The sequence below is a fragment of the Caretta caretta genome, chromosome 8, assembly GCF_965140235.1.
Source record: "Caretta caretta isolate rCarCar2 chromosome 8, rCarCar1.hap1, whole genome shotgun sequence".
Classification (NCBI taxonomy): Eukaryota; Metazoa; Chordata; order Testudines; family Cheloniidae; genus Caretta; species Caretta caretta.
In genome coordinates this window covers 106,410,867-106,424,791 of record NC_134213.1, presented here as the reverse complement: position 1 = coordinate 106,424,791, position 13,925 = coordinate 106,410,867, and the positions used below count along the sequence as shown (strand labels likewise).

Sequence of the window (13,925 nt, the reverse complement as noted above, 5' to 3'; positions counted from 1 at the left end):
TTGCAGGTCTCTCTCTCTCGCCTCACTTTTTTATAGGGCCCTGCTCACTGTAGCTGCCAGGAGGTTCAAGGTGGACTCTGCTCTCACCAGCCGTGGGTCACTTAATTCAGCCCTGAACCAAAGACTGGAGATGAGGGAGAGAGAGGGAAAAGGAACAAATCCAAATTTCAGGCAATCTGGGTTCCTATGGACATCCAAAGGGGGTACCCCCCATAATCATGTCCCTGTGTCTCGCTAGGGTGGCAGCAAGTTTCAAGGGTAAGATGAATGGGGTGGTTCACACCTACTTGGAGTGATTGTTTCAGGCTGTCTGCAGACTCAGGCAGGTGTCAGTTACAGTCAGGTCACGTTGTCAAGCGTTTCTTTGCAGCTATGCGGGCGAGGAACATCGTTTTTTCTAATGAAGGCTGCGATTCTGATCTGGACACGAGGCACCAGGAGTTGGCACAAGCCTGTAGTGCCTTTGCCTTGGTCCAGCCCTGCTTTGGTGTCTGTTCGTGTGGACAGACTTCTGCGAACAGGAGAGTTCTGCACCCGGACCGGTCTGATCTCTTCCCTCCAGGTGTTCAACGGACCAGACCCCTGCTCCTGAGGGCCACACCCCGGGCACTGCTCGTTCCTGTGGGCACAGGTCTGAGGGCAGGTGGCAGGGGCGGGGCAGGTTCACAGCTCATTGAGGCCCCAGCCAGCTCCTCCCAGCCGGTCCCACTTCCCATCAGCGTTGGCGCTTGCCACCTGGGTCGGTCCTGTCCCCTGCAAAGGAGTGCTGCACCTCGGGGCCTCTGCCAGCGTGCCAGGCGTTTGCTGAAAGGGAGGGGGGAACAGCTGTGACCCCTGTGGGACGCCCCATGGGAAGGCTGGTGAGGACGAGGGGTGGCTGCAATGCTCCTTTGCTGTGCCAGCCACCACCGGGACGCATCGCTGACGTGCCGAAGCAGCGCCAGGGGCCGGGGAGCTGCGTTGCTACAGGGGGTGGCCACAGCCCTCGGAGCGGCCCGAGGAAGCGCCCGGCAGCGTGGCCCCGTTTCCAGGGTCGGGCGTCCGAGGGCGTGCGCGATGGGGGCTTGGGTGCGGGACGGCAGCTGAGGTGCCTTTCGTGCTAGTGCTCGAGGCCGGGCGTTGCAAGGCTGCTGTCTCTGCCGCGCGTGGGTCCTGGCTCCTTACAGCTCATCCGTGAGATGCCACAAAGAGACCCTTGGTCCGAGCAGCCGCGCCGCTGCCCTCCCTCCACCGTCCAGCTGGCTCGGAGGCCTGGCCGCAAGGCAACTGGCGTGCTGGCAAGGGTCACCGGCTGCAGGGCTTGCCTCAGTGCCGGCTTCTCGGGGACAGAGCCCAGGCAGGGGAGGCTGGAGACAGATCTTTAGTGTTGAGCGCTGGCCCCTCTGCTGCAGCACTGCGGGCTATCGCTAGCCAAGAGGGGCACGGCGCCCAGCCCCATGGCTGGTGGGTGTAGACTTCCCCTGGGCTTTCGAGGACTCCCAGGAGAACACCCCACCACTTCCCGCAAGCACCAGGATCTCCCCTGGAGGCCTGGCCCCCCTCTGAGCGCTGGCCCAGACAGCCCCATAGCAAAGGTGCGAGCCCACCGCACACGCATGCTCTTTGTGACCCCACAATTGTGACTTTGCCCTACGTTTGGGAACTAAGAGAGCCTGCGGGCCCCCCGGAAGTGGCAGCAGCTATTCAGCCGGCCTGAACGACGGGTGGGGCTGGGGGGGCACCGGAAAGTGCTCAGCTGCCGGGAGCCGTTTGCTTTCTTTCAGGGGCTGAGATCCGCTCAATAGCTTCGCCCCAGGGGCTGGCCACGGACCAGCCCTTCAGTTCCAAGGCTGAGCCAGGCTGAGCTCCCAGATGGTGGCTGGCTCTGGCTGGCTCTGGAAAGCAGATGCTGTGTGGGGTGTGATTTTCCAGCTGCTTTCCCGCCGCCCTCCTGCCGGCCCCAGCCGTGAGTCTCGGTCCCTGCAGAACTCCTGTCCCGCTGCTCCCGCTCCCCTCTGGTTTGCTGCCTTTCCTCGGCCTGGCCCCCGGGCCGGCTGGCTGCCTCGCTCTAGACTCTGACCCTGCTCCTCTCGGTTCAGGCCCACGGGTTTCCCACACACCCCGTCTGGCAGCCGCTGGATTTCTGGAGCTGGGCAGCGGCCGGTTTCCTTAGTGATGAGCTCTGTTGCTTGCAGCAGGGGCCTCCTTCCCGTGGCCTAGACCTGCCTCCCCGGCTCTGGCCTGCTCCCGCCCGCTCCTGCCGGCTCTCTGCAAGGCGCTGGGCGAGATCGCGGCCCGCAGGCCTGGCTGAGCCGCTGAACCTGGCCGGCTCTCTCGGCCGCACGCCCAGCCCCGCTCCCTCCCGCCTGCCTCGGTCGCCGCCCCAGGCCATGGCCTACGCCGGCTCGGCTGTCCTGGAGGGGGACGCGGCCGCCTTCGCCGCAGCCATCAGGAGCCTCGTCAACAACCCGCGGTTCAGGTGAGCTGGGCCGGGGAGCGGCTGGGCCAGGCCGGGGATATGCCTGGTACAGCTGGCGGGGCCGTACGCCCGCCAGAGCCGTACTGAGGATGGGCCCTTCCCTGTCCCTCGACTCCACCCTGTGGAAACTGTGGATGCATCCGATGAAGTGAGCTGTAGCTCACGAAAGCTCATGCTCAAATAAATTGGTTAGTCTCTAAGGTGCCACAAGTCCTCCTTTCCTTTTTGTGGAAACTCAGCCACCCTCCCGCTGCGCCCCCTGCCAGAGCGTGTGCGGGCGCGGCCCCCTGCCCAGCCCCTCTGCCCGTAGCCAGCATCACTCCTGAGGGCCTGTGTGCTGTGAGCTACTCCCTTTGCTCCCTGCGTGCAGCGCTGCTGGGGGCCGTGAAGCAGTCGCCGCGGCTCATCCCAGAGACGGCTGCATTCCCGTGCTGGACAAAGTGCTGTGCGTGTGGAGAGGGGGTTGAGAATTTCAGAGCAGCCGAGAGGGTTTAGACGCGTATCTAAACGTGTGTCGAGGTCCCCTAGCCTGCTTTGAAAATCTCAGCCTCTGTCCATGGAAGTTTGCAAAGCTCGCGGGGCTGCGTCGGAAGAACAGCGCCCTGTGCACGCAGCCCAGGTGGGTGACCCCCTAGCACTCTGGCGAGGAGTGGGCCCCGCCGTGGCCGACAGCAAGTCCGTGGGACAGGGTCGCTGGCCTTACGTTGGCTCCCCACGCTAAGAATTTTATGCAAACTTCTGTGGTTTCAACTCACTTCTTGCAAACCATTTGACAAGCCCGCGTGCGGAACCGGCTGGCACCTCAGGGCTGATTTCGCCAACCTAGGGCCAGCCCTGCGCTCTGATGGGAGCACGTCGCCCACTGGAATCCATTCCAGGGGGGCCGTGGGTCTGGTCTGTTCGCTGCGTCACCGGCAGTTCTTTATTCTGGGGGCGGCTTGCGGGGCCCGTCTGAGCACTGAAACCCAGGGAGGGTGGAAGTCCCTGTGGGCAGTGCTGGGTTTACAATGGGCCAGTGGCACCATGGAGCTGGGCCCATGCTCAGAAGGGGCCCTGGCCTGCTCCGCTTGCTGGCTTCCCCCCCTTCCACTTGCTCCTCTCGGCCTGCAGGGTTGTGCAGGGTGCTCTGCATTTGTGGGGGACTTTGGGGAGCCCTGGCCATAGGGAGTTGGGGGGGGCGGGTGTTGCAGAGGTGCAGAGGAAATTTCTGATTTCCCCATGGGTGCTTGACCCAGCTCTGTCCCAAGCCCCACCCCCACTCCACCCTTTCCCCCAAGGCCCTGCCACCCACCTCTTCCTGCCCCCACTCCACCCCCACCCCACCTCTTCCTGCCCATCCCGCACCCTACCCCCGAGCGCCCCCACCTCTTCCTGCCCCTGCTCCTCCCCCCCCCCAGCGCCTCCTGCCCCCTGCTGAACAGCTGATCAGCGGCACGTGGGAGGCGCTGGGGCGAAGCTGATCAGCGGGGCTGCCGGTGGGTCCTGAGCAGCCCCGGAGCACCCATGGAGTTGGCGCCTATGGGGTGTTGGGCGTGGGGGGCTGTGTGGCACGGCCTGGGCCTGCCCCCGAGGGGGAGGGGCACGCTGGCAGCACTGGGCTGGGTGGGCCACTGTGCGTCTGCCGGTTTGTGAATAGTGCCCTCGCACTGGGCTGGCAGAGCGGGGCCGCCCCTGCCATGCCTCACTCTGGGGACCGACCTCCCCGCGCCGGTTCCATTGCCCCCATCGGGGCCCACAAATATGTTTGGTGCCAGGCCCACAAAATGTTAATCCGGCCCTGCTCATCCCTGGAGCACAGTGCAGCCGCTACGGGACTGTTTTCGGGCCCTTGCTGTCTGCTGGCCGTGATGGGGAGAGTTCGTGGGCGGCCGGCGAGAGAACCTGGCAGGAGGAAGGTGTGCACCCCCACTGCTCCTTGGGTTCTCTTCCTGCGAAATGGAAACCACCAGCTTGACGCGGGGCTGAGGCCGTGGCTAGCTGGTGAGCGTGGGAAGCCAGTCGCATGCCCGTGACGGTTTCTTTTGAGGAACTTAACGCCCCCATGAACTCCACCCACGTCACCTTTACTCAGGCCTGGTCTGCACCAGACAATTAGGCCAGTTTAACGACGTCAGTTAGGGGGATGAAAAATCCACACCCCTGAGTGGTGCCGTCACGCTGACCTAAGTCCCCGTGTAGACAGTACTGGGTTGACAGAAGAATCCTTCTGTTGACCTAGCTACTGCCTCTGCTGGCAAGAGGAGCCAGGAGTAGCTGTGATGAAGTGGGAACTGTTGTCATGTTTTGTAGGAGTACTGTGTGTGCCTCAGTTTCCCCAATGTGTTGCACAAGTATCTAGCTGGTGGGACAAAGGTGCGTGATCGTTGCAGAAACTCTACCGGGTAGCTGCCAGCGCCCAGACAATGGCCAGACACTCTGCACCCTGGCAACTGATGGCTGGGGCACATCCTCTTCAAGGAGCCAGCCGAAGGAGTTGGAGAACAAACAGACATGGAGGCCAGGTGACAAGTTTGCCTGAAAAAGAGACAAAGGATGGAGGGGCAACTGGGCACAACTGAGGTTGGGTTGCTGGAAGTGAGTCAGTCTCCTGGACTGGGACTCGGGGGGAGAGCCTGGGGCTCTGGACCCCCCTAACATAGGCTTTGCTGAACCTTCCTGATTTCTGTGCTAGCAAGAACTGTTCTACGCTGCGTTCCAGATGACTAATAACCCTTCTGTTTTAGCAAAAAGAAAAGGAGTACTTGTGGCACCTTAGAGACTAACCAATTTATTTGAGCATGAGCTTTCGTGAGCTACAGCTCACTTCATCGGATGCATACCGTGGAAACTGCAGTAGACATTATATACACACAGAGACCATGAAACAATACCCCCTCCCACCCCACTGTCCTGCTGGTAATAGGTTATCTAAAGTGATCATCAAGTTGGGCCATTTCCAGCACAAATCTGTTTTACACGCTGGCCAAGAGTCACTGCAGAGTTGGGGTGCAGAGCCCTCTAGGGGTGTGACACAAGCCCCCATCGAAGATAGGATTCTTCCACAAAGGGGCTCTTCCCACTTCTGCGTTCAGCACCCTGGTTCACGCGCCCCGGTGACGCCATGCTGACTAACCTGGCCGCCTGGAGTCTGACCAGCCACCCCCTCGTCGGCAGGCTTTGCCAACCCCATACTCGGTCACTGCTCTGTGTGGGGTCCCTGGCTCCTCTCTCCTGCCGTGGGGCAGAGGCCGAGCATCGGTCTCTGTACTAGACCCCGGAGGCCCTGAGCGGAGTCAAACCCATAGGTACAGTTGCACCCTCTCACCACTGGATAGCTCACGCCTCAGCTCAGCATCGGCCTGCCTCCCGGCCATTATCTATTTGTGAAGGGTGGCGGGCGCGGCTGGTGCTGCCTGGGCACACAGCTCCTGCCCCACCGGGTCCTTCCTTCTGGGCCAGCTGGCTCTGGGGACTGTGGCACACCAGAGTTGGTAGCTGGACAACAGATTTGTGAGGCAGCAGGGGGCTTGGACAGTCCCAGCATGGCTGGTATGATGCGGTAACCCGCAAACACCCCCCACCCCGGGCACACAAGGAGGGCACCTCGTTCCCCACGTGCAGTTAGCCAGAGAACCTCTCCACCCCAGAGCCGTTGCAGCTGCTTTGTTCAGCAACTAGAATCCCAGTGGATTGCCCCGATCCAGGGAAATCTGCAGTTCCAGGGAAGGGTGACTAACAAATCAGGCAGGTTTTCAGCGCTCGAAAGCTGAGCAGGGAAGGACCTGTCACAAGGCCCAGCGATGCACTGGGCTGAGGAGCGATGTATACGGCACGGTCCACACACTGCTCCTCCCCGGACAGGACTGGCTGAGGACAAGCTAAGCAGCAGCCTTTGCTCCTGGTGGTGGGTTTCACCAGTCGGTGCAGCCACACGTCACTAAAAGAAACCCAGCGCCTCCCAGCGGGATTTGCGCAGCCTTGTGCACTGGCCACGTGCTCCAGTAGGGGAGAGAGCCCTGGGTTTGTGCTTAAGGGCTTGACCCAAACCTTTCCACTGGCTTTGGTCAGGCCCGACATGGGGAGCGTGCGAAGTCACCCCTTTCCTTTAGGCCTACCTGCGGAGTCTTGCACAGCTAGGTGCCAGGTGCCAGTCCAGCCTCACTAGGGGGTGGACCCAGAGAGAGGAGCCGGGTGGGGCTGAGCCTCCCAGCACAATTGGCCATCGTTGTCTCCCTTGGTGGCAGCCGTGGTGGAGAAGCCCAAGAGCTGAACAGGCTGCTGGGCGTGAGCAATCTGCTCCCTCTGGGCCCCCGGGCGGGCAGTGTGTGGCGTGGCGCGGCCACTGGCCCAGGCCCTGCCTGCTCTAGGGATGGAGAAGAGCCTCTCGCTTCTAGAAGCAGAGTGGAGCCGGTGGTGGAGGAGGAAGCTGGAGCCAATGGACGGAGGAGATGCTCAGGAGCGAGCTTTGTTGAGGCTGCTAAGGGAGAGCAGCTAGCAAGGCGTGCTGGGGAAAAGCAATTCCCCAGGCCCATGCATCTCGCACCAGAGCTCGGACTTTGGCACCATTGCTCATGGAGGCCGAGTGGTGTGAGTAGAAGCCGGGTTTCCTCTCCGTGCAGGGCTTCAGGCGGCTGCCGAAAGCACAAAGGCAAACCTGCTGAGCTGGTGGAAAAATGTGGTTAACAGATTTTCTAGTACTTCATCAGCACTTTCATCTGTGGCCCAAGGGGCAGGTTTCTAAACGCCCAGGCCTGAGCGCTCGCTTCCCCCAGCTCCTATTCCCACTCGGATGGGGAAGCTCAGGCCTAAATGCCAGTGGCACGTAGTGGAAGGAGGCAGCTGGAGCAGCCATCAGCCATGCAATAGCTAGAAACTGGCAGATGATGTGGGGCTGCCGGGCCAGTGTCCTGGCTGTGGTCCAACCCCAGGCATTACAAACTCAGCTGGCATTGTCCGGTGGCCCCATGTTCTCCACTGCCTGGCCATAGCTGTTGTGCCGTGTTGATGTGCGCTGTTAAACAGCTGCTGCGTTTCACCCCAGAGGTGGCTGGAGTTTTGGGCTCCATGATGTGAGGCTGGCTTGGGAAGCAGCTGGGGATGAAATGTAACAGGCAGTGATCCCTTTCCCTGCCTTGTGAGGCTCTGCCCTGAGTGGGGGCTGGGAAGTGCCCTTTTGATTCCCAGGGGTTCTCTGCCGTGAGGGCCAGTTTGATGCTACAATGTGCGAGCGTCTCGCGTGGGGGGGAATGGGATGGCTCAGGCGCTGGGATACGGAGCTTGGCCCGTGTCGGTCACTCATTCAAATCCACTCGACACTCTAAGCCCTACTAAGGCTGCTCTCCCCTTGCTAAGGGGTTGTGCTGGGTACGGATGGATTTAAACAGTTTGGCCTAGATCCTGAAGGGCATCTAGGCTCCTAATGCTAGTTGCTTCCTGGGCCTTCCTCCCTGGGGCAGGCTCATGAAATACACCCAGGGGCCCAGCCGGCTGCTGTCAGCCCGCGTTCCCTTCGATGGCTGCAGTGCACGGGGTACAGTGCGGGACAGCATCGGTGCAGAGGAAGGATGGCCTCGTGCGTCGGGCACTTGAGAGACCTGGGCTTGATTCCCTGCTCTGCCACAGAGTCCCCGTGTGACCTTGGGAAAGTCCCTTAGTCTCTCTGTGGCTGAGCTCGCCAGCAGCATGATGGGGGGATTATAATATTAAAGCTACGCTGAAGGTAGTGAGGTGCTCAGAGGTGCCGGGGCCGGAGAAGGACTCCGCTCAAGCCACTGGCTTGTCTCAAGTGGCCTTGAAGGACAGAGTTCCAATGTTCTTAAGGCCAAACACTGGGCCGGGGGGGGGCCCATTTCAATGAGTCAGGCAGCTTTTCCCAGCTGCTTGGGGCAGCCTCTGGCTCCCACTGCCCACCAGGCAGAGCCTGGGCTAGCTCTGGGAGAGGAACAGGCTGGGTTGAGTGAGACAAGTCCAGGATTTGCAGTCTGCAGTGGGAGACAGGGACCACGCGGCAGTGGCCTTTGCTGGGAGAGGCCTGGCCACTTGGGCTGGAGCTGTCAGAGAGTGTTTGGGGGGAGGGCGGACGAGCCCCATTCCTGGGCTCATTTAGACCTGGACTCGGTGATGCAATGGAGAGAATATCCCAGTCTCCGTCAAGGAATGTAGCACGCACTGACCCTTAGTGCTAACGGGGTGGTTTATTGTCTGAGCATCATCTCTGAATTCCCAGGGCTCCAGCCTGTATCCCACAGGTTTCAGAGGAACAGCCGTGTTAGTCTGTATTCGCAAAAAGAAAAGGAGTACTTGTGGCACCTTAGAGACTAACCAATTTATTTGAGCATGAGCTTTCGTGAGCTACAGCTCACTTCATCGGATGCATACCGTGGAAACTGCAGCAGACTTTATATATACACAGAGAATATGAAGCAATACCTCCTCCCACCCCACTGTCCTGCTGGTAATAGCTTATCTAAAGTGATCAACAGGTGGGCCATTTCCAGCACAAATCCAGGTTTTCTCACCCTCCACCCCCCCACACAGGGTTGACTCAGCCTTCCAGCATAGGCACACTGAGTCCCTGCCACTCACTCCCTATGGCATTTTGGCTGAGTCCTTGAAGCCAAGGTCCTGTCTGCTCTACACAGGTACTAAAGAGCCCATACTTCATCAGAGGGTAGCTTTGCCTTTCTGCTCTTGGCCAAAATGCCATGCTCACCGCCCTTCTGCTGGTGCAGCGTGATATGTGCTGGGTGGTTGATGTCTTCCACACCAGAGGTGGCTGCATTTCATTGTGGGTGTATAGATCCTGAAGTGCTTTGAGATGGAGAGTGCTTGGGGAATGGCAGGTGTGCTTGTGGTACACTGGCAGAGAGAAGGCCCCAGTGATAACGCTTGGAGATGGCAAAAGTCACTAAACACAGAACAGGCCCAATGTCACTTAAAGGGCTCAACCCAAAAGCCAGGTCAGTAGACTCACCAGCTCTTTCAGGCTGCAGCCTACACAGGCAGCTTGGTGCCACATCCCGGTGCCCAATGCGCTTGGGAGATTTGGGTTCTGGGCTTGGCTCTACCATAGACTAGGCCCAGACTTTAGGCCCCTCACTTGCATGTAAATCCTCAGTCCCTTGAGGAGCTGCCCCTCCATGCCTTCCCTGCAAAATGGGGACCATCAGAATCCTGCCTTAGCTCACAGAGAGACTGGGCGGATCGGCCCGTTGGCTGGGGGTGAGCCGCCCAGATGCCATGGTGTGGTGGGCACAGGCAATCAGCGGGTGGTAGGATTGACTCCTCCTGTGCATTGTGAGCAGCGGCAGCCCCCGACCAGGCTGGCCCCACTGTGCCACCAGGCGGGTGTTGGCAGCAGCGCCCACACGCTGGCGTCCCGGGAGAACCGGGAGGTTGGAGGCGTTTACCCGCGGTGGAATTATTTGTCAGCATTTCTGGTTCTAGCCCAGCTGCCTGACTCAAGGGTCATGAGTCAAAGGAGGTGAAAAGCAGATTTCTGATTCTCAGCAGCTGGACTTTCCACTCCCTGCTGCACGGAGTGAAAACCCCTCCATGTAAGCGCTGGGCCCACGGCACTTTCCTTTTCAGTTCTGACTCCACACGGGTGTGCGGCCTGTAGTTTTATGAATCTTCCAGAGGAAGTGGTTTACCTGCCCTACATGGAGTTTTGAACCAAACAAACAAACAATAGCAGCCATGCAAACAATGAGAACCCTCAGCACTTCCCGAACCGCTGCACAAAGCCCTGTGGGGTACGCAAGGAGAACCTCCATTAGCTGTTAGCAGTACAGGGCCCATGATACTCGGTTGGGCAGTTCAGTCCAGCCAGTAGCAGGCACTGTGCGTATGTATTCAGGGAAATACCCACACCACCACCCCCGCCCAATGAGATGTAACCTCAGCCCCATGGTGTGACTGGCATAATGTGGTAGGGAGGTGAGGTGGAGGGGTGAAGGCTGCATGTCCTGGCCTCCTGCTGGAGTAGATTTGTTCAGTCACTTGCAGGGAGGCAGCACACAGATGGCTGAGCCGGGTGGGGGTGAGGGGGGGGGGATTAGTGGGAAGGAGCAGCCATGAGGGGCCACGTGCTGGGCTCTTCTGCCTCCATTAGGCTCTGCACGGGAGGATACTCTGAATGGAGGATGGGGGTTTAGGGGTTACATTGCATGGTGGGCAGGGTACTCTGCCTGGGGGATAGGGTGGGGGTCAGGGGTACTCTGCATGGAGGATGAGGGTTTAGGGGGTACATTGTATGGTGGGCAGGGGTATTCTGCCTGGGGGATGGGGGTCAGGGGTACTCTGCATGGAGGGTCAGGGTACTCTGCATGGGGGATGGGAGTCGGGATACTCTGCATGGGGGAAGGGGGTACTCTGCATGGGGGATGTGTTACCTGCACACATTAGGGCACCCCACCTTTTCCCAATCCGTAGGGCTCAGGGTGTAACTAACCTGGTCAATGTAAGGACCCACGCCCTTTCCCAATCCATAGGGTTCAGGGTGTAACTAACCTGGTCAATGTAAGGACCCATGCCCTTTCCCAATCCGTAGGGCTCAGGGTGTAACTAACCTGGTCAGTGTAAGGACCCATGCCCTTTCCCAATCCGTAGGGCTCAGGGTGTAACTAACCTGGTCAATGTAAGGACCCACGCCCTTTCCCAATCCGTAGGGCTCAGGGTGTAACTAACCTGGTCAATGTAAGGACCCACGCCCTTTCCCAATCTGTAGGGCTCTGGATATATACTACTTCTGCAGGTGTGCAGGATCTTTTACCAGTGAAAGAGCCTTACACAGTAATATCTGGACCCTCTAGTCATTAACAATCACCAAGCAGAATACACACTAAGCAGACAGTGCCATGCTCACCAACCCTGATCAGGCAGGCGGACTTTCCCTGTTGGCCAGGCAAGGTCGGTCTCGTCTGGGTCCCAGTTGCTGCATGACACATCTGAACAGCTCTGATCTTAGGCTGAGTCTTGGGGGTGAGTTCTTCTTCTTCCAGGTCTTTCCTTCTTCTTATGCTTCTCTTCCCAATTGGTCTCCTTCTTGGACCCCAGTTTATATAGTGAAACTTGAGTCCGGTTTAGCTAGACCTTAACCAATCCTAACATAGAGTAACATAATTCTCTAACCAATTATATCCCACTACCCTAATTAACTGACACCTAGCAAAATTAATTATACAGCAGACAGAAACAATTAAAGAACCAGACGGAGACCATACAGGTAAACAATAGGGAAGTGGGGACCATAATGCCAAAACAATAAAGAAATGAGGATTTCACGGTCAGTTCTTGCCAGACAGGATGCTATCAGACTAAGTTTTCCTTAACCATCTTAAGCTCTGTTTCTTTATCTGGCGATACTGGGTGCCATTAGGATGGGGTCTCCTTCTTACCAGCCGGATAGGACATTGTTTTAATGTAATTAGAGGCAATGTGAGGATGTGACTTCCTGCTTCTCAGCTAATGGCTGCTGCTCTTTTAATCTGACTGCAGATGAAGGCCTTAGGATATGGCTGCTGACAAAGGCCTTATCCTTACAGATGGGGGATTAGGGGGTACTCTGCATGAGGGGGCAGAGGTACTCTGCCTGGGGGATGGGGGAGTCAGGGGATACTCTGCATGGGGGGGCAGGGGTACGCTACATGGGGTATTAGGGAGTACTCTGCATGGGGGATGGGGGATTAGGGGGGTACTCTTCCTGCGGGATGGGGGAATCAGGGGGTACTCTGCCTGCGGGATGGGGGAGTCGGGGTACTCTTCATGGGATATTAGGGAGTACTCTGCATGGGGGATGGGGGTACTCTGCATGGGGGTAGGGGTCAGGGGTACTCTGCATGGGGGATGGGGGTACTCTGCATGGGGAATGGGGTGTAATGATGCTGGTTCTGGCGGGACCCAACTGAGAGTGCCAATTCAGGACAAATTGCTTAAAGCAGGGCAGTTACAACCCAAGGCTGGGGTTTCTATGCACACCAAGGCAAACCAAACCAGCCAGACAGAGGACTTCAGTTTTACCCCACTGGCTAACCACAAGTCACACAAGCAATTCCCATAGACACTCCTGTTTCCCAGTATCCCCACCAGTGCCACTCGTTATGGGGACAAATGGTGATGAAAACCAATACCCCAGTAAAAGAAAAAAGTTTCTCTCAATCCCAAAGGACCAAGCCCCAGACCCAGGTCAATATACAAATCAGATCTCACCCACAAATGACGCCGTTGCCAATCCTTTCGAATCGAAAATCTAAAGGTTTATTCATAAAAGGAAAGAAATATAGACGAGAGCTAGAATGGGTTCAATGGAATCAATGACATACAGTGATGGCAAAGTTCTTGGTTCAGGCTCGTAGCAGTGATGGAATAAACGGCAGGTTCAAATCAAGTCTCTGGAGAACATCCCCAGCTGGGAGGGGTCCTTCAGTCCTTGGGTCAAAGCTTCAGTGTAGCAAAGTCCCTCCAGAGGTACGAAGCAGGATTGAAGACAAGATGGAGGAGCTGCAGCAGCGTTTTATAGTCTCTTGCCATGTGGTCTCTTTCTTTGTCCCAAGGACACGCTGCCCATCCCATGGCCTGGAAACACCTCAGAGTTCTGTCCCTAGGCAGGTCCCTGCACACCTGGCTGAGTCCCCTGCCTTCTCTCACTGGGTCAGCTGTGTTGCTGAGGGTCCTTAATGGGCCACCCAGCAGGCTAGGCAGAGCTGACACCAACTTGTCTGGGGTGTCCCCCAGAAGCAGAGCAGAAGTTTGAAATACAGTCTAGAGCCAATACTTATATCTTTCAATACAAAAATGATACATGCAAACAGACAGCAAAATCATAACCAGCCAACCATCACCTCGTTTTAGACACCTTATTTGACCCCCTTTATACAAGATTTGGTGCCACTACAGGACCTTGGTTGCAACAACGTTCTAAACGGTCCCAGTTCAAGTCAATAACATCACATGGGGTCAGGGGTACTCTGCATGGGGGATGGGGGTCGGGGGTCCTCTGTATGAGGGTAGGGGTACTCTGAATGGGGGATGGGGGTCGGGGTACTTTGCATGGGGGATAGGGGGTACTCTGAATGAGGGATGGGGGTCAGGGGTACTCTGCATGGGGCACTCAGGCAGTGGCCACCCTGTTGCAATCCCCGCTCCTCATGGCGTGGCTTGGCCTGTCTCCATCTCCGCAGTGACGTGACGTTTGTGGTGGGCAGGGAGAGGCAGGAGGTGTTTGCCCATCGCTGCATCCTTGCCTGCCGCTGCCAGACCTTCCAGGGGATGCTCTGCCAGCCCCAGCCAGGTGCCCAGGAGCCGTGGCCCCCCCAGACCCCATTGGTCCTCAGCCATGTGCAGCCCGAGGTCTTCCTGGCCGTCATCGAGTTCCTGTACACCAACAGTGTGACCCTCAACAGCCTCATCGTGAGTGCCGCATGCTGCCCCGGGGCCGGGCGCCCTGGGAAGGGCAGGGGTGGGTCAGACACAATGACAAGGGACCCCA

At 58.2% G+C, this 13,925-nt stretch overlaps 1 protein-coding gene across 3 annotated transcripts in view; it reads left to right on the top strand.

The window, feature by feature from the left end:
* The first annotated feature begins 1,789 nt into the window (after positions 1-1,789).
* BTBD19 (BTB domain containing 19) overlaps positions 1,790-13,925 on the top strand; it is a 75,829-nt gene continuing 63,693 nt past the window's right edge. Inside the window, exons 1-2 of one of the 3 annotated variants that reach the window (XM_075131887.1) lie at positions 1,790-2,458; positions 13,618-13,846. In XM_075131887.1, coding sequence (XP_074987988.1) covers positions 2,370-2,458; positions 13,618-13,846 — 318 coding nt within the window. In that variant the 5' untranslated portion in view covers positions 1,790-2,369. The remainder of the gene's footprint in view (positions 2,459-13,617; positions 13,847-13,925) is intronic. The other 2 variants (XM_048861452.2, XM_048861450.2) reach the window with 2 other exon arrangements.